The sequence below is a fragment of the Salvia splendens genome, chromosome 2 (genome assembly GCF_004379255.2).
Source record: "Salvia splendens isolate huo1 chromosome 2, SspV2, whole genome shotgun sequence".
Lineage (NCBI taxonomy): Eukaryota > Viridiplantae > Streptophyta > Magnoliopsida > Lamiales > Lamiaceae > Salvia > Salvia splendens.
This window is the reverse complement of record NC_056033.1, coordinates 38,314,505-38,335,629: the sequence shown is the minus strand read 5'-3', so window position 1 is coordinate 38,335,629 and position 21,125 is coordinate 38,314,505. Positions and strand designations below refer to the sequence as shown.

The 21,125-nt window shown below is 33.4% G+C and overlaps 2 protein-coding genes across 2 annotated transcripts; one reads left to right on the top strand and one right to left on the bottom strand.

Annotated features, from left to right (window-relative positions):
• Positions 1-5,189: 5,189 nt before the first annotated feature.
• Positions 5,190-7,381, top strand: LOC121765899. The gene is made up of 4 exons (XM_042162187.1): positions 5,190-5,237; positions 5,514-6,306; positions 6,775-6,947; positions 7,035-7,381. The coding sequence occupies exons 2-4, from the start codon at positions 5,566-5,568 to the stop codon at positions 7,168-7,170; spliced, it is 1,050 nt and encodes a 349-aa protein (XP_042018121.1). The 5' UTR covers positions 5,190-5,237; positions 5,514-5,565; the 3' UTR covers positions 7,171-7,381.
• Positions 7,382-8,848: 1,467 nt separating this feature from the next.
• On the bottom strand, positions 8,849-17,747 carry LOC121792659 (pre-mRNA-processing factor 39-like). The gene is made up of 14 exons (XM_042190692.1): positions 17,574-17,747; positions 16,312-16,764; positions 15,342-15,445; positions 14,944-15,173; positions 14,172-14,339; positions 13,382-13,733; positions 12,750-12,893; positions 11,817-11,969; positions 11,616-11,732; positions 11,056-11,136; positions 10,714-10,863; positions 10,016-10,306; positions 9,623-9,727; positions 8,849-9,181 (listed from the first exon to the last, which is right to left on the bottom strand). The coding sequence occupies exons 2-14, from the start codon at positions 16,736-16,738 to the stop codon at positions 9,083-9,085; spliced, it is 2,421 nt and encodes an 806-aa protein (XP_042046626.1). The 5' UTR covers positions 16,739-16,764; positions 17,574-17,747; the 3' UTR covers positions 8,849-9,082.
• Positions 17,748-21,125: the final 3,378 nt, after the last annotated feature.

Sequence of the window (21,125 nt, the reverse complement as noted above, 5' to 3'; positions counted from 1 at the left end):
TCACGACGGAGAGCAATGCCGGAAACAGTGGGAGCGGCTGAGGAGATCGCTCACCCGATTTTCCAGCATCTACGAAAACAACGTCCGTATGGCAACCAGCGGCATGTCCATGGAGGATGTGAAGAGTTTGTCCATGCAGCAGTTCATCGACAAGAAAAAGAAGTTCGATGTCTTCAAATATTGGGATGTCTATCTTGTGCTGCAGGATTCCGCCAAGTTTCGTGCTGGTGTTGAAGCTGGCTGGCCGAAGCGGACGAAGCTCAACTCCTCCGGCGAGTACAGCAGCAGTGCCGGCTCCCACGACCTCCCCGAAGCTGCCGCAGAGATCCCGACCCCTCCACCGTTCTCCCGCCGCCGTAGCCCGGTTGGGCAAAAGACCAAGATGCGGACGGCTAGGGGAAGCGTCAACTGGTCCTACAAGGTCCAATCGGCAGCTCCTAGTCAGGACCATGCCGAACTCATTCACCTCGCGCGCCTGCAGCACAATCATACTTTACTCGACACCATAGAAAAGTGGCGGGAGGCGACTGACCACTTATACAAGGAGATGTTGAAGGGGGTCATCGACATTATGAGGCGCGAGTTGGGTCTCGCGCCCCTGCCCGAGAGTGACGGCGGGTCTGGCCAAGGGGACGGCGAGGAGTGAGGCGGGGGTCGCGTGTGTCGAAGCTTTGGGATGTTTTTTAAATTTGAACTATGTATTTTTTTTATTTAATTATGTATGTTTTTTTTTAATAAAATGGTTGCATTTTCCCCATATTCGTGTCAAAATTTTAATTCCGTAAAATTGCATATTTGTGAATTTTGATTATTGGGATGTCCTTGGGGATGTCCACTATTGTGGAGTGGGATGTCCTTATGACGTATCAGTGTTGTGGGATGTCCTTATGACGTAGCAGGAGGTGATTTGGGATGTCCGTCAGGATGTCCGTCCCTATTGTGGATGCTCTAAGAATCAAGTATTGTACATAATAAATGATAATACTTGATGTGTAATTTTAGGTTTACTACAATAAGGTTATATAACACTCAAGTTCAATTATTTAACCAGAAATTACTACTTCGCTGCAAGATTACAGGGTCGTGTGTAGTACTTTGAATGTCGATCCACAGGGAAGGTAATGATTATTTAATTCAAAAACACAGTAAAGACATAATAAAAGATATTTTGGTTTGTTGATTTTGATTAAAGATCATGCAAAAACAATTACAAGGAGTTAAACGATCGAGACGAGTGAAGAGAAGAAATGGTCACTCCAAACAGTTATAGACAACAAGATGACTTATCTTATATATTCGATTCTATCTCATAACATGCGGGACAATTACAAGCTAAATAAGATGAAAGCACTAAACATGCTAATCATCAATGGTTAAAGGATAGCTAAACACATATACCTCAAACCAAATTCCACCACTCTAAAAATCTTACGGAAGCGCTAGATTCAAAGAACAGTTTCGATTATGATCAACGTCCATTACCAAGTTGTCATCTGAACAAATCCAATTGATAATCCACTACTACTTTAATCTATCTCATTTCAAGCTAAAGAGGCGTCAAAATGAGATTGTTAAACTATCACAAAAGATGCACCTTGAGGGATAATTTCATTCAATGTACAAGTAGTAGAGACGATCATGAAATAGAAACGAACATTGGATAAATCATTAAATTTACTTGTCTACAACATGTTTGGAGCAACACTTGAATTCTTAGCCAATCATTACAAAACTAGGAAGCATGAATGATAGATTTAAAACCATAGAAACCATAAAGGAGTTGGTGATGATATGATTGAATAATCTCCCCAAGCAACAATGGGTAATGATCTCTTCAATCCTCTTCCTTCCAAAGTCAAGCTTCTTTCTTAATCTCCTCTCTCTGGTTCGTACTCCATTTTTCTCTCATTTTTCTCTTGTTTTAAATCCCTTCAACTGCCGCCAGAAAACTGCCAAATTGCAGTTGAATCACCAAACGCCCGACCGGGCGAAATTAGAAGGGATAATCGCCCGACCGGGCGAACTGCTACTGGGTGCATCGCGGGAAACGCCCGACCGGGCGTTTTGTGTCTTGAAGAATCGCCCGACCGGGCGAACTTTCTAGACTCTCCTTATGCTTTTACGCGTTTCGCCCGACCGGGCGTTTTGAAGCTCCGAATCGCCCGACCGGGCGATAAATCTGACCTTCGCATGCTTAACAAGTTTCACCCGGCGAACTTCCAGCTTCCAACCCTCCTAAACTTCAATACAAACATGATTTGATGAGTTATAATTCACATAAAAGTGTGTAGTCTAATGGGGAAAAGTATAAGAACTATGCTACGCATCAATACTATTACAATTTAATGTATTTTTTCAAAAAATTACTTGATTTAATATTAGTATATTTTTAAAAACCCTATTTGTTCCAAAAAAATATAAAAAATCTTTCTTTTTTGGTCGTTTACCTAAAAATAAAAACTTTCCATTTTAGGAAATAGACCCTACAATCTATTAACACTAACTTCACTACTTTTTTTCTTCACCTCTCTTACTCTATCCATTTTTTCTCTTCATCTCTCTTACTTTACCAATTTTGCCTTAAAACTCGTGTCATTTTCAAAGTTTCTATTTTTAGGAAACGGAGAAATACTAATTAAATAAAATCTATATTCTTCACTTTGTCCGACTCCACGAGTTTTATATCCTAGATCCGCCGTTGACCGACATCAATTCAGGATAGCACCAAAAACCACATGAAGAATTCTCGGGATTTTGGTGAAAACGTGGAATTGACTCAACGTAAAAAGTGAAATGGATCGTTGATTATTTGGAATTCTTGTTCATGTGATGTTTATCTCTGTTTCCTCCTCATAACACGATTGTCGCTCCTGAGAATCGAGAATTATTGGTGTTGATGCGACTCGAAATCCGACCCAGATTAGCTTAGTTGGTTATTCTGGTCTTTAATTAATAATGATAATACGTGGATTTACGAATGTGACTTAAAACTTATAGGCCATGTTTGGTTGACGGGAAAGTAAAGTTGGCAAGGAAAATGATTCTTGGGAAAATGAATCCCGGGAATATGATTCCTAATAACTTTACTTTCATGTGTTTGGAAAATATTAAGATTTTAAATTTTATATTTGATTTAAACACCCAACTCAAATTATACTCCTACTTACTATTATTCTTATTTATAAAAAGAATAATAATAGTATAAAATTTTTAATAAATTATTAATTACAAATGATAATAGTTATATTATTATACTTATTATTAGTTTAAATATGGATTATCCATCATTAATATATAATAATATAATTTTAATTATAGTTATATGGAGTATTATAATCATAAATGATTATAATTATAAATATGATTATTATAATTATATTTATAATATTTAGGGATATTATAATTGAATAAATTTTATAATTTGAAATTTCACTATGACTTTATTTATTAATTGTTAATTTATAAAATAATAATAGTTATTTATTATTATATAATTTATATCATAATTATATTTTAATTATTTTATAAATTATTAATTATTATGATGATAATAACAAATATATATAAATATAATAATAATAATAATATAGTTATAATTATGATAATTTTAATTATAATTATTTATTATACCATAATTAAGTATGGTTTATAATTTTAAATTATTTTTAGTACATTATAATTAATAATAATATTATTAATATTAAAATAATAGTAATAGTAATAGTAATAGTAATAGTAATAGTAATAATAAAACTATATTTATATTGTATTAAATATATAAGAATCCTAAAACTTAGAAAAAGAATACCTAAGAAAAGTTAGGATTTAGAATCCTGGAAAGTTGTTCTAACTTTCTTTGTCTCAGGATTCTGATTACTTTACCAGTTTGATTGAAAACTGAAACAAACACAGGATTTTTAAATTTAAGGAATCAGATTACTTTCCAGATAGAATCCTGACAACCAAACATGACCATAAGTTTAGAGGAATCCAATTCGATCCGACACGGTTCAATTTTTTTAATAGCACGCTACTATATTTTATTTATCACTTTTCATAAGAACAATTGCTGTAGGTCACAATAGTTATATTTAACATAATTAATTTTAGGGTAAATTGCAAAATAAAATCATTAGATTTGGTCAACTTTTAGTAAATTTCACAATTTTAAAAAATGATTAATTACTCATAATTTTGATATTTTTTAGTAATTGATAAATTGACCAAATTCGGTAAGTTTCTAACAATTTGCTCCCATTTGTTAATAATAACAGCAATTACTTTAATACAATAACGTTTATGTACGAGAACTGTAACTTTTCCTACATTAATTATTTTCTAATTTGAACGATCTTACAACGGAGGTCATGTGGTTCAAAAACACACAACATTTAAATCACATCTTTACTTTTACTTTTAGACTGTCCATAATTTTTACAACTTAAAATTACGGTTTTTTTTTAATTTCTACTATTGTCCCCTATTGTTCAAACCGAAACAATTGTGTCAAAATTAAATAGAATGTGATATGTCAATAAAATCATAGTATCATTTTAAATATATGACACTTTTTAAAAAGTAATACTCAAAATATATTGATGTTGTTTTATTGTTATATTATTTGATTTTATCATATTAATTTCAGTATGATTATTATAAGACAATCAAGAAAAATTTAAAAATTATAACAACCTACATTCAAAGGAAATGAATTGAATATACAAGGTGCACCTAAAGCCTTCTAGAAGGCTAATATAACATTTATATTGAAAAAGATAAAATGACCTAATTAAATGAATTGGTGTGGCTGTAATTGTAAAGTAATTCACCAAAATTTGGAATCATTGTAATCAACACAAAAATGAAACAACAAATTCATTAAAAAATTAACAAATCAAAACGAATATTGCTAATTGAGAGTATAATCCAAAAGTCAAAACCAACGTTTTCCAGTCAAATTATGTGTTGGAATTTACTTGTAAATACAGTACATTCCAAGATTTTTCTATCTTCAATTCTCCACCTTAGAAAATTATAACAATCTTTTACATGGCCTCAACTAAACTGGCCTGATATAATAATTATATTTTCTTTTGCTTATTATTTAATTTCCTAAATACTAAATTTTATATTCTGCATATAAATAGAATATCTCCTCCAATTGCATATTATTCTAAAACATAGCACCTCCTCTCAGTCTTCAGACTAGCCTCCATTCTTTGTTGAGGAGCATTAAGGTAAAGTAAATATTTGTAGTATTACTATATTGGTACATTTTTTTCCCATTTTAATATCAATATAATTCCAAACCAAACAGGGCATAATGATTTATGAATGCAGTCACTAATTTTTAAAACATTCATTGAACTATATGAAATGAAATTATGAATCCCAGCTGTTTATTATTGGTAGGTTTTTTTCACAATGATATTTAATTATTGTGAATCCTACTTGATTAATTATTGCTATGTCTTTTTTCACAAAAATCACAAGAAATATATCTCTCTCCACAGAATCCCTATCTTTCCCAACAACTGAAACACACACACACACACAGTGAAAATCATGATGCTGAGAAGCTCTTCAACGCCAGTTCTTGGATCTCTTCTGCAATCATTCTCGGATTCCTCCAACAACAGCAGCAACAGCCAACACCAATCTGAGCTACACAAGCAAGCCAAAATCTCATGTCAATGTAGCAGCAACGGAGGAGGATCTCAGGATTTCAAAAAATCCCTAATTCATAAATCGCCTTCATCATCCGATATCAAAGTCGGCAGCGGCGGCGGATTCCGACGCGCTCAATCCGATGGAAATCTGGAACGATTGGGCGGTGATGCCTCTTCGTACAGTTTCGATGATTTCAATCCGCCGAAGAGATCGACGCGGAGGACTTCATTGGAGGCGATTCCTTCGTTCTCAGCCAACAATCTGTGGACTTCTTTCGAAGACGACGAAGACGATTACGAAGGGATTGATGCTGATGGGGAAATTGGTGGTGGACTCGATTACAATCCAGTGAGAGCTGAACAGATGGTATTTGAAAAGGTGTCGAGGAATGCGATTGCTTATGGTAGTGAGGGTTTGGGATCGCAGAGTGAGGGGAAGATGTACCTTGCGTCAGGGATCGGAGTGTCGGGTGTTGATTTCGCTGGCCGTGGAGGCGGCGGTGGTGGCAGAGGAAGCTACAAGCCGGAGGATTTTGATAAGGAGGGCGGCGGCGTGGAGGAGCATTACAAGAGAATGTTGGAACAAAATCCGGGCGATCCATTGTTTCTCCGAAACTATGCAGAGTTCTTGTATAAGGTATATATTCGTTTTTGCCTTATCATTTGGGATGTTTAATCGGAAATGTCTAATTGTTACTGAAATTACATGTCGATGGAGCAGTCCATGTGTAATTTTAACTAATCAACATGTAATTTGGATAATCAAACACCTAATTTCGATTGTTAAGGTGATGCTTATTGCCAAAAACAATCGACCCTTTATCCTTTTTATAGTATATTTTGTATAATCATGTTTTTCTTTTCAAAGTTTTTTAGAGAATGAGTCTAATGTATCTTTTCTTTCAAAAGCTCTCAACTTTGTGAAATTTTTATTTATGCTTTGATTTCCCTATAAAAGTCCAACTTTAGGAAAAGTGTGGCTTATGTTAGAAATGTTTTCTGAAAAAACATTGAAACTACCTTTAGGAGCTTTTAATATTGAGAATTAGGCTAAAGTTGGAAAATTTAAAATTATTTCTGATGATTTGAAGTAATTGTGGGGCAGATAAAGGGAGATGTAGGGGCCGCTGAAGAGTATTATGCAAGGGCGATATTAGCAGATCAAGAAGATGGAGAAACTCTGTCACAATATGCTAAAATAATATGGGAGGTGCATCATGATAGAGACAGAGCTGCAAACTATTTCCAAAGAGCACTTGAAGCCTCATCACAGAACAGGTATCTATCTATCTATCTACGAGTCCACACAAAAACTATGCTTTTATTGGTAGAGTTACCAACAACTGTGTGTTTTTGTATGAGCAGCCATATACATGCGGCCTACGCGAATTTCCTCTGGGATGCGGGGGATGAGGATGAGGATGAGGACGAGGTTGAAGAAAACATGGCTGGCAGTCAGCCATTCTTGCACCAAGGAGTCATGGCTTCTGCAACAGCATAGATTAGCAGTCAATTGATGCAAAGTTGCAAACACATCAGAAGTAGAGGCTGATCAGAATTGAATGTCCCAAATTGTAATGAGAATAGGTCTTGTGTGTTGTTAGTTACTTGGGGAAACTTGCTAAGTAGATAATATATGCTCCAGTCCACACAATTGGAAGATAAGTATGTAAATTTGGCAATTGGCTTAATTGAAGGGAAATTTGTGGTTACTTCAAATCTTCTACTTTTAATTTCAGTTCCATTTTGTTAGCCTAATCTTTATTTCTGGGAGCAAACAGAAAGGTAAAAAAGGTGGTGAACTTGTTTCTGATTTATTGGAATATAGGTAATAGGCTACACAATCACTATGAAAACAGTTAAGTATCAAAACCAGGAATATGCTTTAATAAATCAAAGAGTGAAATACAGTCTATGAACTTCAAGGTTTGCACATTTGCAGTTATTGGAAAACAAATATCATGGATATTTCTGAAATTTGCACGTTTGAGTCACTTTTACATTTTTTTTTATAAAAGCTTGGAAGGTGTTTTTGAAGTTTTATAAAAGAATGAAAAATAAAATTGTTTAAATTTATTCTTTCGTTACTCAGGATGAAAGACGTCTCTCATTGTGAATATTATTATTCTCTTTTCCTGCAATGCAAAAGAACTAGGCCATTTGTTCCATAAAATCTAAAGTTGTGGAACAAATCTTTATGTGTTAAGTAAACTTGATTATTGTAATTAAAAAATAAAAATATTTTGCATAGAGATATATGGATATTTCATAGTAGAATTTTCTAAAAATTGTGGTAGTAAAATATCTAGATATTATATAATATCTTCTTTTCGTTGTATCTCTTCCAACTTTTAAATCCTCACATAGCTCTTCCAACATCACTCTATATCACTCCGTAAACAACTGCATTTGAATCTGTTGGTCCATTGTGGATGTTGATTGGATGAAGGAGTATCCTTCACTTGTAATCAAGGAGTTTTATGTGGAGAAAAGTTTTACTATCGTTTAATGCCAAAATTTCATACTATACCTAATAGGATCGATCTTCATGATGTCAAACTGAATGGACATAAATAACATGTCTAGTTGATCTAGGAAACGCCATGCTAACGAATTTTCATTATATTTAGAGAGAAAGGATAAGAAGGAAGGTTGATATATGTACCAATTTTAGAAAATCGAGGTAATAAAATGAATGCTAGTTTAAGTAGTTTTAAATTTCATTCTGCACAATTTTCATTGATTTACACAAGTGATTTAAAAGCTAAATGTGGTCATAGAACTTTTACCAACAATGGAATCAATAAAAGATATTGCTAGTTTAAGTAAACATAGTGTTTACGGTACACAGCCCAAATTCCATTTATTTGCGAAAGTGATTTAAAATCAATCTTATGCTACTGAAATGTAGTCAACTGAAAACCAACATTAGCAGCATATAGTTTCCAAAATGTTTCTTTAATGATTAGAGAATATAAAGTCCTAAAAAAGTTTCAAAAAGTGCAAAATTTTCATACGTGCAAAGTTAAGAGACTTCTCATGATAATTTCTTAGACTGACGCAAATATGCAATTCTTAAAGTTGAAGAACGATTTATGTGATCCACTCTAAACCAAAATAGGGTCTTGGTAAATATTTGCTTTACTTTTATTTTACTATTATAAAATAGGCAGAAAATGTGTTAAATTGTAAATGGAATTAATCTTCAGGACATAAGTATCTGAAGAGAAAGGAGTTATATTATTACACTGAGATCGTCTAAATAATCTATACCTGCCAAGTATTTTGCCTGCGAGCTGACAACTTAAAACCCCATTCATAGCACACATAAAACTCATGGTATCAGTCCTTATACCTTACAACCGACCTACGAATCAAATTACACAGCAAAATTGGACCTATCCATTGCTTCCTTAGTAATAACCGGTGTAGTATGCAGCAGAGGGTGCGGCAGCAGCAGTAGGAGCTTGCTGGACCGGAGTTGCAGCTACAGCAGGCTGTGCATAAGCCGGCTGGATTAAAAGGCAACACAGAAATTAATCGACTTCACAGCAGAATAGAAAATTAACAATCTCCAGAGCGCAGATAACCAGAAACAAGGGTAACTTTTGTTCAATTTGTAATTAGCTCGACAGCTCATTCAATTGGATAATCATGTATGTATAGCAATATGCAAGTACTGATGAGATCAATCAAAAGAACATTAATTTTATCTTTGATGTAACCTATCTATATTCCCTACTTACTCACATCTAGTCATGTTTTTTTATTTCTTAGCTAAGATCTTGAAAGTGATCACAATTTTGTTGTGGTGGGGCAGGTCACTGATGGCAAATTTCAAAAAGGCAAACCCGTTTCTTTAAAGTGGGAGGTGTGAGGAACACATTAATGATCACATCAAGAAGAACTAGCCGAACACCTAAAGTAACAAAACAGAAAATCTAGTTTGCTACCTGCGCTTGGTAGGTCTGAGGATAAGTTCCATATGCTGTATTTTGAGGAACTGGAACTGATGCTTGAGGATGTGCATAACTTGCTCCATAACCAGTATACGCTGCCTATGCACCAAAGAAAATCAAAAATAATAAAGTATACAGCAATGTGCATTATGCAGCAGCCTGTTCGAATGTAGAACCTTTTGCAGTGGACAAAATAGGCCAATTACTGTGCTACAGAGTCCTATATGGCTATATGTACTCCTTATATACAAGAAATAAACCACTCCCGCATCATGGAAATGCAGAAAAAATAAGATTGATATACTTATCTTGCTAAAATTGCAGGATGTTTCAGTTTTTAATTTATGCTCTCCATACAAAAAATAAAAGAAAAGAACAGTGAAATACCTGTTGTGCATAATTCCACTGTTGTGCCTGAGTTTGTGGGGCTTGAGGCCAAGTTTGAGGTTGTACACCATAACCTGCTGGCCACTGATTTTGTGTACTAGGATACGCACCCTGCACAGAGGGTACAGAAGTCGGAACAAGTGATTTAGCAAGTTTTGTTCTATCTGAAGCTAAATAGTCCTCAGCATGGCGTTTCTTTGACACTGATGTGCTTCTATGGTTCAAGAACAATTTTGAATGTCGATAATCTGCCTTCTTAACAGACATAGCATCTCCAAACAGATCCAGGAACTGCAAATTTCAAATGTAACGTGAAATTATGGTATGCCCAAATAAGACCTCTCATTCATTAAACCCAAATGGAATCAGAATCTCACTGACAAAATTGAGATACTTGTGCATGGTGGTATGAAAATCAACATAAATTTAGTTTGCAACATAATGCAGAATAAAGCTACTACTAGATGAGGTGTCAGTATCATTCGAAGTTGAAGAAGTCCACATGGTATAACTTGATTGCAGTCAGACAAACTTATGTCCAATGGCATTACAGAAGATCTAAGTGGCAGCACAAAAGAAACATAGTAGAACACTGGTTAATAATAAAACAAATTAAGAGCCCACATCATAAAATTTTGGCTGAATTTAAGCTGAATTTCAAATTCAAAAAATTGTTTGGAAGCTGCGAGATTCATTACCTCCAAGAAAATGCTTGACAGCTCCTCCCGGTCATCAACACTTGCAATACTAGGGTTGTCAGGACTGGGAACTATAAATTTCTCAACCAAAGAATCTAGATAATCTATTTGCTTTGGAAGTGGCAGAACTGACTCTAAGTGTATCATTGCCTGCAAGAATCCAGATATAACAAATGAAACCAAAGGGTAACATTATGAGTAAAATGGGAAGGAATTTTTTTTACATATATGTGCACTATCAATTTCTCTCTACATGTCATTTTCCCCTTGTGTGTGTAAGAAAGAGAGATACTGAAAGCTAAGTCACGAAGGACAGATCAAGGATAGCAGAATGCATATAACCTCCAGAAATGGTTTTGACAGCGGCGCACTCTCCACACCTAGAATAAGAATCTCTCTTGCCTTTTCAACATTGCCAGAAACCTTCAATACAAAATTTAAGAATATTTGAGATGTAGCCCACAAAAAAATTTAAAAAATCTCCAATGATAGTCACAACATATCATAAAAAAGTCAGTGCTTCATACATTTTAGTGTGAGAACATTTACTAATATACAGTTAGAGGAATAGATAAGTTAAAGGGCATGTTAAACTGTTTGACGACAATGAAATGAGACATGAGCATTCTAGACAGAGGAAAAAATAGCACTAATCTAACTTGTATAAAATGCTGAACATACTGAACCTGAAGTTCAATTCCACAAAATAAGGTACAAGAAAATGTAACCACTTTGAACATAAAACATGTTTAAATAGCCTAAATAACTAATTTTTTTCCTAGATGCAGGCGATATGCGTAAAGTATAGTGAACTATAATCACATACACTTGTGCAATAGAAAGAGCACAACTGCATAAGCCAACGAGCATAAGAATGAGTGGTATGAAATTACAAAATGTACCAAGAATATGAAACGTGAGTACTGAGCGAACAGCAAAGCCAAAGCTTGGGAATGCTCCTTTCCCTTCTCAATAGCAATTGCCTGTTCATACAAAGAACAAGCATCTTCCAACTTCCCCTGCAAAACAAAAAATTATTAAGTAAGAAAATGATAGCAGCATTGCCAACCAGTAAACAGGAACGCAAAGTCAAGAAATCTTACAAGTCGGTTTTCCATGTTTGCATGCTTTATTATTGCCTCTAAAAGACCAGGTGCAATCCCAGTGTGAACATGTTGATAAGCAGCTCGAGCTCCCGAAATGTCACCATGCTGCTCTTTAAATCGAGCAGCAAAAAGATGGATCTCTGGCTGCCTCTGTGCAAATGTTACATAGTTAAACAACATTAAAACAAATTTCAGCCAACTGACAAGTCTAAATCACTCTAGTAATGATTTACAGTGACTTACAGGACAATCGTATCACTTGAAATATCAAGTCTCAGACAATGAAACAAGTAAATGGTAATGATCGTCATGATTGCCACAAATTGGAGGCAGTAATATTTGTTGATACTGATTGGACTATTGTATCTTTTTTCATTGCTGGGTTGATGACTAAAATAAACAGGCAAAAGCAAATTTTATATCTCAAGAAGTGCTTTTGTTTCTTCTATTTATACATATCAAACTCTATCTAGCCAAATAATTACCAAGCAATTACTTACTCCATCTCAGATACCCCCATCTTCTGGACAGCTTGGGATTCAAAAATTCATAACATTGCATAAAATATACTGGAGCAATGTAGTTTTCATGACATTATGCACATAACATGTATTACTTAGAGAAAGAGATGAAACCCTTGAGCAAATATAAGCAGCAAGAAGTGGAAAATACAACTAACATGTAAGATTAGGGAAGAGAACTGATTTAGTAAGTCATAGCGAACAATAATAGTAAGTAAAGGTTCTCTTGGCTATCTATATGCATATACTTAATTATTAAAACACGGAAAATGCGATTAAGATATGTAATAAAATAAAAACATTCTAGCGAGATCAAGAAACCATTGTAGTTGACAATTCAAATAGATCAAAGGCATGAAAATTTATATTCTAATTATATAGATAATATCAATAACTTGAGCGATGCTACCTTGACAAACACTAGAGTGGCACGAGCAAGAGCATTTTCCACAAGTTCCATACTACCACTAGCTTCCATGCACAGGACATAACGTATCCAGAATTCAGGGTATCTAGCACATGCTATTAAACACCTTTCATAGAGCTTAACAACCTGAAAATGTAGATAATGTTACAGATCGAATATCTAGTTCAATATTATGAAAAGGACAAAATGACAAAGGAGTGCGAAGGAGAATTGCACAAGGAATACTCCTCACTGGCGGAAAAAGGGAGGCCCCTCAAATATGAAGGGAGGGACCCTCCTTGACTGACAGATAGATGGTTAGGAAGATAAGAACACACCTGCATGTATAACATTGGAACTTTAAACCATAAATATTGTCATACTACACATCTGAACCCAGAATTTCGACTCACAAATGAGAGTTTGAGTACTTAGCCTTATCGAAAGCAAATGGAAGGCCCATGCTTTCGTCCAAGTTCAATATCCCTTTTTTAAAGAAGCTTCTCCAACGGTTTAGCCAATAAAGCATATGACGCGGCAGATACTACTAACTGTAAGTCAATGTATAACAAGGACAACTAAAACTACATGCCAAGAGAAATTAGAAAATGTCCAAATTACACACAATTAGATACCTTATTGAAGTCATCTCCACCTTCTGTGAAATCAAGATAGTTATGCCAATTTTCAAGCTCCGCGACATTGAGAGGCCTCACGTGGAAATAGGGCCTCCTGATCGCTGTTTCAAAACCAATGATCTTAAAATCGAATTCTTTAGCTTTCTTATACATCTCTTCCCTAATAGCAATGTACTTCTCCAATTCCTCAGCATCTTTCAAGCTTGCGTTTACAGCCGTAGATGATTGTTCTGCAGCATCAGGAGGAACCTCTCCCTCATTTTCTTGAGAATCTGTATCAGCAATGACAGGTGCCTCCTCAGCAGTTCGCAACTCAGACAGAGGACGGCTAGCAACCAACTCTTTAAACCTGTAATAACATGTGCATCGATATCCCACACGGGTCAAACTATCGGTCATGAAGAATAAACCCACAACACAATTATAATTTACTAAGTGTATACTGAATACAAATAAGCTTACAGTCACTTCAGGTGCTAAATTGAATGCTAGTTAACTCTTAATCCATGTAAAGGAAGATTTCAAACAAAAACACAAGACTAAGGAAACCAGAATCAGGAGAATGATTCAGTTTTCAATTTTGTTTCAACTACAATGCAAGTAAAAAACTTCCACAACCAACATTCAAGTGGAACTACTTCTTAGTGAAATTGAGGACCATGGGATCAAGAAAGATGAACTAACAGGAGGTTGACTTGACAAAAATATAACTAACCTTCACTTCATAGCAAGTTCAATTACTATGAAACAAACATTAAACCTAACAAGTCTACGTGCAAATTATTACCCTTCAAAATAGTGATCCAGCTGCTGATTTGGAATCTCTAACACCCTTGTATAAATTGTGGCAACACAGGACCAATCTTGTTGTGAAATTTCATACTCTATGTATTTGTCCCAGAGTGGGAAGCACAAATAATCTGTTCCAACATAAGCTAATGCTCTTTCAAATAGCCTGAAACATCATAACAGTATGTGAAGTAAAACTCAGTAAAGATGCAAGATAACCAACAATCCCCCACAAAAGCATAAGCAGACTAGTGTCAACAAGGAACTATTCACTCAAAGAGCAGTTGAGAATTCTGAACTAACAAATTATGCTGTTCATTTACCTTCCTCGACAGAATCTTACACAGCTTGTCAAGGATGAGAGATACATGCCATCTTAGCCATACTTTGCGAAAGCTTCAGAGCAGCAATTGTGTTTTGAAACACCTCAAGTGCAATGGTTCAAAAAAAAAGAAAAAATTCTTGAAAAATTACATTACTAACCCTAGGGAGAAATATGACTGGAAGGCTGCCGAGGCCATGTTACATTTGAATCCCAAAAACTCAGCTACTAAATAGTAGCAGTCAAGCAGAGAAAGCAAGGGTTTGCACATCAGGAAAAAATTAACTTGTCTAATGTGCACTCCCTAGTCCCTACAAACCTTAACACCCCAGACTTCAGTAACGGCTGTTGCAGATGGCCGAAAGCATGTTAGAGTGCGACGAAATATCAATTCAGCACTAAATAACAACTCACAGCTTGAATGACATAGTGATTTTTATGGATTTACCTTCTGATAGTGTCAGCATCTCCATAAGTGCCAATAGCGAAGACACAATAGTGCAACCACATGTCCACAGAGTAGGTAACTCCTTGAACAGCTCGTTCATAAATCTCTGCAACTTTGTCCACTGAGCTGAGTCGTGCCTCATGATCAGCATACTTCTTCCAGTAGCCATAGCATAGAGGAAATTCCGCCAAAAATGTATCATAAACTTTTCGAATTTTTGAAATATTGCCCTGATCGAGGAACTAGCACAGTTAGTTCCATTTGACATAAATCATAATGGAACAGGAAGGGGAATACCCAACCCATTCATGAGGCAGTAACTAAATATCAAGTTGGTCTATTAAAAAGAGTATGCAGAAGATCATTAAAAACCTGAAAATTGAATTGATCAGACATACCTCTGATGTTCTCTCTGTTTCGTCAATTAAGGTAGTCCAAGCATCAAAGTCCAAAGAATTAGTTGTTACTATGCTCCATAACCTTTCTTCTTCTGCGCTGAGGGCTGCCAGAGAAAATTTCAAACATGAATCAGCACTCCATTAAAAACAATATTTGTTCAATTGTGCATTGCAAGGGAAGTGTTTACAAATACACCATTGTTAAATAAGATTAATTATTTTCATGAGATGAAACTTTTCATCTCCAGAACAGATTATCAAAACTTTGCATGTGGAAAATTTTGGGCAATCTCATGTAATTATACAAGTTTGCAGTTGATATTAAATGCATCACAGCGGCGGGTAATACTAATATCAACCTATGAGTACATAGAATAGACCAGCAAATTACCAAGGAAGCAATAATAGAGCCATGCGAATACTCCATCATACAGAAATAAATTACGCCTTTTCATCAAGTTAACGGCCACTACCAACATTATATGTCCTAAACTCCTAATACTTCCAAATATTTCAAAATGAGGGAAACCTTGTCAGTCCTACTGCCTTTAAAAGTTCTTTTACATTGAACACCTAAATCCAAAAGAAAACAATGTAGTCAATCCTGTATGGTGGCTTATGGCGGTCCTTCCGAAAACTGCCACAGGGATATGGCACATTGTTGCGGGATATGGCAGTCAATAATTAAATGAATAAAATAATACTCATATAGTTATATATAATTCAAAAATTAGAAAATAATAAAAATATAACTTGCATAATGCCCCATTCCTAAATGCAGTACACACCGCAATGTTGTCAAATAGCGGATATGGTGGCACTATGAAGTTTCCACCAGCAAACGCCACGCAGTAGCGCCATGGCACCGCCATATCCGCTATTTGACAACATTGCAAGAAAATCAGATTATTGGAATAGAGTAATCTAGCCTCTACTCTACTCGGTAAAGTTTTAAATTATTATAGAATACCAGAACCATCCGAAGGTTGATGCATAGCAGCAGATCCAGTAAGATCGGCTGAAGCAACCCCATTATCAGAAATAATACTTGCTGCTCCATCCCTGGTCATGCTATCTCCATTGCCGAGTGAAGCATCATACACAGAAACTTGAGTTGAATTTGCGGACGAGTTTGCAAGACCAGTCAAATTTTCACCAGCATCATAGGCCATTGTAACAGGGGTTTCTTGCTGGGAAACATTTTCTAGCACCACATGAGTACTCCCAGCATCTGCATTCACTCCACTGGATGAAGAAACTATTTCTCCTGTAATTCCACCAGGAGCAGCATTTTCAGTTTCTGGAAGAATGGAACCAGTATCATCAGAAGCATTAACACTAGCAACATTCTGAGCTACAGAAGATGCTTGTTCCGTCATGGTTTGACCGTCGCCCATAACACCCAGTTTGTGCTCACAGATAACTGCATAACGTACAAGTAGCTTTTGTTAAATGAGCTACTGGTCATAAGTTATAACCAAGAGTAATAAATTCATTATGTTGTGTTTTGAGGCAATTCATTTCACCAAAGAAATATACAAATCCATATAACTAAGACTCCAGTATTCATAACAAATTTCTTTGAGCACATAACACCTGCCAACAGAAATAACCAATGACAATGTTACATTGTTGCCTGCCTTCTCACGCCAGCATCTAAGAATTGGAAAATATAGCTTTGTACCATGTAAAAAAGCATGAACATCAGCCGAAGCTACCACATCCATAGAGAAACTCTCAGTTAACACTGTAGCTTTGCAATATACATTTTAGCTTCCCAACAGACTAGTGAATCATCAACCATCCATTAAGTATTACAGCAAATCGCACAATAATAGTAACACATTTTTCTCTGCCGACATATGGAGGTTCAGGAAAGAAAGTTCACAACAGAACTTCAAGTTTCATACTAATCCAAACCAGAAAAGCAAACTATCATATACTCTTGAGTCCTGACAGCCGTCCTCACAAACAACTTGGTTCGTTTTCAAACCACATCACCAGATACCACCCATCAACTACATAATTGGGGATTCGTGCATAAAACCCTAATTAGCACAATCCACAACAAAAAAAACGCATAAATAAAAAAATATATAAAGCTATCAAGTAAAAAGGCAAAAAACCAATCAACTATTTACGGAAATTGGTAAGCTACCCACGGATTTGCAATAATCGAGCTACAAAAGTCGTGGATAAATTGAAAAATAAAAACAAGTCATTTTAACCAACCTGAAAAACGGATAAGAGTACGAGCTATCTCCAAGCTTTCCAAACTCGAGATTCAGAAGAAGAACTCTGAATTTTAGCTCACACGATGGGGAAAAGAAGACCGGAAAATAGAAATCGGAGCTTTTGATTGTGCAGGTTGGAAGCAGAAAACACAATAGAATTGATATGGACTACGGTATGGATATTGGGGCACTTCGCCAAGAGCCCAGCCCAACTAAATGTTTGTGCTATATATACTCCATATATATATATAGCAAACGGCCCAATTAAATGTTTGCGAGTATATTTAAATGTTATATTGCTAACTCAATTACTTAATTGCTAACTAGTAACTACAAATAGCCCTTAGATATCTACAATTAAATAATAGCCCTTAGATATTCACGGCCTAGATCATCAGCCCTTAAATGTCAATATGACCAACAAAAAACTTCAATAAGGGTTTCATAAGGATTCTAACGAGATCTCACTTGCATATGTTCCGATGTCAAAATTTGAAGAAAAAAAAATCAAAAATTTTTATTTTTTTCGTACAGCAACAAATATCAACATAGTATATAAAATATGTCAATATAATACATATTAAATGTTATTATTAAAGCAATGTGTTGACATAAGCAATGTGTTGACATTCTCAAAGCATTGTGTTGATATTTTCAAAACACTATATTGACATTTTTATCCAAAACCCTAATTTGGTACCTGTTTTTTTTATTTATTTTGATTTAATTAATAAAAACGAAAATTACATGTAGCAAATTTTATACCACTAGATTTCTAAAATCCTATGGTCTTAAATTAGTCGTAGTTAGCAACTAGAGAGTGAGTTAGCAATTGATCACCCCCTACTAAACGTATGTGAGTATATAACAAATTACAAATGTGTGGGTTTCAATTTGAGTATTTCGAATTGATATGCACCAGCAAATGATTAATGTGTGATTAGAAATATTACTCGTTTGATAAAAAAGATGGGATATGAGAAGATATGTAAAACAAGATAATAAATACCGTCTTCATGACAAGATATGCAAAGATATAAAATTTTTTTTCGTTGTTGTTTGATAGAAAAGAAATTACCTAAATTTGTATAGTATATTAAATAATATGGCTTAACTTGACAAATTGGTGGGTTACATAAACATGGTTAAAGTTATAATTTTGGTAAGATTAGGGAGGGTCCTTGTCTTAAATTGCACTTTGAGTTAAACTTAACTAATATCAAACAATTAGAAATATACATTTATAATTCTATATTTTGATAGGGTAGTGATTTAGAGACATAATGTCTCCAAGCCATAATACCCTTATGGCATTTTGACATAGATATATTTTTTTATTATGACTAGTTTACCCAATATCATATTAAATGGATATAAATCTATTTAAGGAATATTAAATCAAATTAAATATCTTTATCTAAATGCATATTTATTGATATGATTAGAGATAAACCTCGAAACTTTTTATATGTTTACATATCATTTTTCATGTTAATTTTATACTATATTATTCATTTAAAAATCATGAATTTAGATTATAAATTAGTTACTATAGTATTAATTATCAAAATACATACTAAATTATTACTATTTAATAATAAAATAATTTGATAACTTCATATATTATTATTTTTACAAATAAATTTTTATCTAATCAGTTGATAATTTAATTATGAGTTATTTTCTTTTTTTATGTTATACTTTCACAACCGGTTTTATTATTTATTTTTTTTGTTAAATTTCTTATTCAAATTTGAATTGTATGATTAAATAATAGTAGTAGTTATTATGATGAATCATTTGTTTGTGTTATCTTTTGTATTTTTGTATTAATTTTCTTAGCTTTTATCACATGTAATATTTTTTTTATATTTTGATTGACAACTACTAGTTAGACTTCGACTCTATAAAATTATGCTTAGAAAATTAACTTTATAACGTTTCAAAAATTAAAAATTCTTGTATTTTTTAAAAAATTATTTATTAGTATTAAAAAATTATTAAAATTATAAGTCATAAAAACGGCTACATGTATATATATACTTAATTTCTAAGTGTTATCATCCAACGAAACGGTAATAGTACTCACATCAAATTATGTTATTAGTAGTATTAAATAATTATTAAAATTTAAAGTCATAAAAATGAGTACATGCATATAGATACTCAATTTCTTAGTGTTATCGTCCAACTAAATAGTAGTAATAGTCATTTGCATCAAATTATTTTATTAGTATTAAATAATTGTTAAAATTCTAAGTCATAAAAATGACTACATGCATATACATACTTAGTTTCTTAGTGTTATCGTCCAACGAAATAGTAATAGTCATTATCATCAAATTATTTTATTAGTAATATTAAATAATTGTTAAAATTCTAAGTCATAAAAATGACTACATGCATATACATACTTAATTTGTTAGTGTTATCGTACAACGAAATAGTAATCGTCATTCTCATCAAATTATTTTATTAGTAATATTCAATAATTTTTAAAATTCTAAGTCATTAAAATGACTACATGCATATACATACTTAATTTCTTAGTGTTACCGTCCAACGAAATAGTAATCGTCATTCGCATCAAATTATTTTATTAGTATTAAATAATTATTAAAATTCTAAGTCATAAAAATAATTATATGTGTATATGCACTTAATTTCTAATTGTTATCATCCATCGAAATAGTAATAGTCATTCTCATCAAATTATTTTATTAGTATTAAATAATTATTAAAATTCTGAATCGTAAAAATGATTACATGCATATACATACTTAATTTCTTAGTGTTGTCGTCCAACGAAAAAATAATAGTCATTCACATACAATTATTTTTTTTCTATAAATAATGTGTAAAATTCTAAATTTTAAAATAGTAGTAGTATAAATATGATATATACTTAATTTCTACTTGTTATCATCTAGTGAAATGATAATAGTCATTTGCATCAGATTATTTTATTAGTAATTATTAAAATTTGAAGTCATAAAACGACTACATGTGTATATATACTAAATTTCTTAGTGTTATTACCCAGCGAAATAGGAATATTCATTCGCATCCAAGTATTTTGTTATTAAATAATCGTTAAAGTTCTATATTGTAAAAGACTAGTATAACGAAATAGTAATAGTCATTCTCATCAAATTATTTTATTAGTATTAAATTATTATTTAAATTCTGAATCATAAAAATGACTAAATGCATATATACTTAGTTTCTTAGTGTTATCGTCCAACGAAATAGTAATAGTCATTCACGTCCAAATTTTTTTTTGGTATTAATAATGTTTAAAATTCTAAATTTTAAAATACTAGTAGTAAATAGATGTATGTATAGATACTTAATTTTTTACTTGTTATGATCTCATGAAAGAAAGGGTTGTGCATGAAAAATGAAAATTTTTAATTGTAAAATATGACTATTAAATTTCTATAGCTAAATTATTTTAGCTATAGAAATTATTACTTAATTAAATTATTTTGACACTATCTAACAATATAATTCTAGTATACAAATTTAAATTGTTGTTCCCTAACATTTT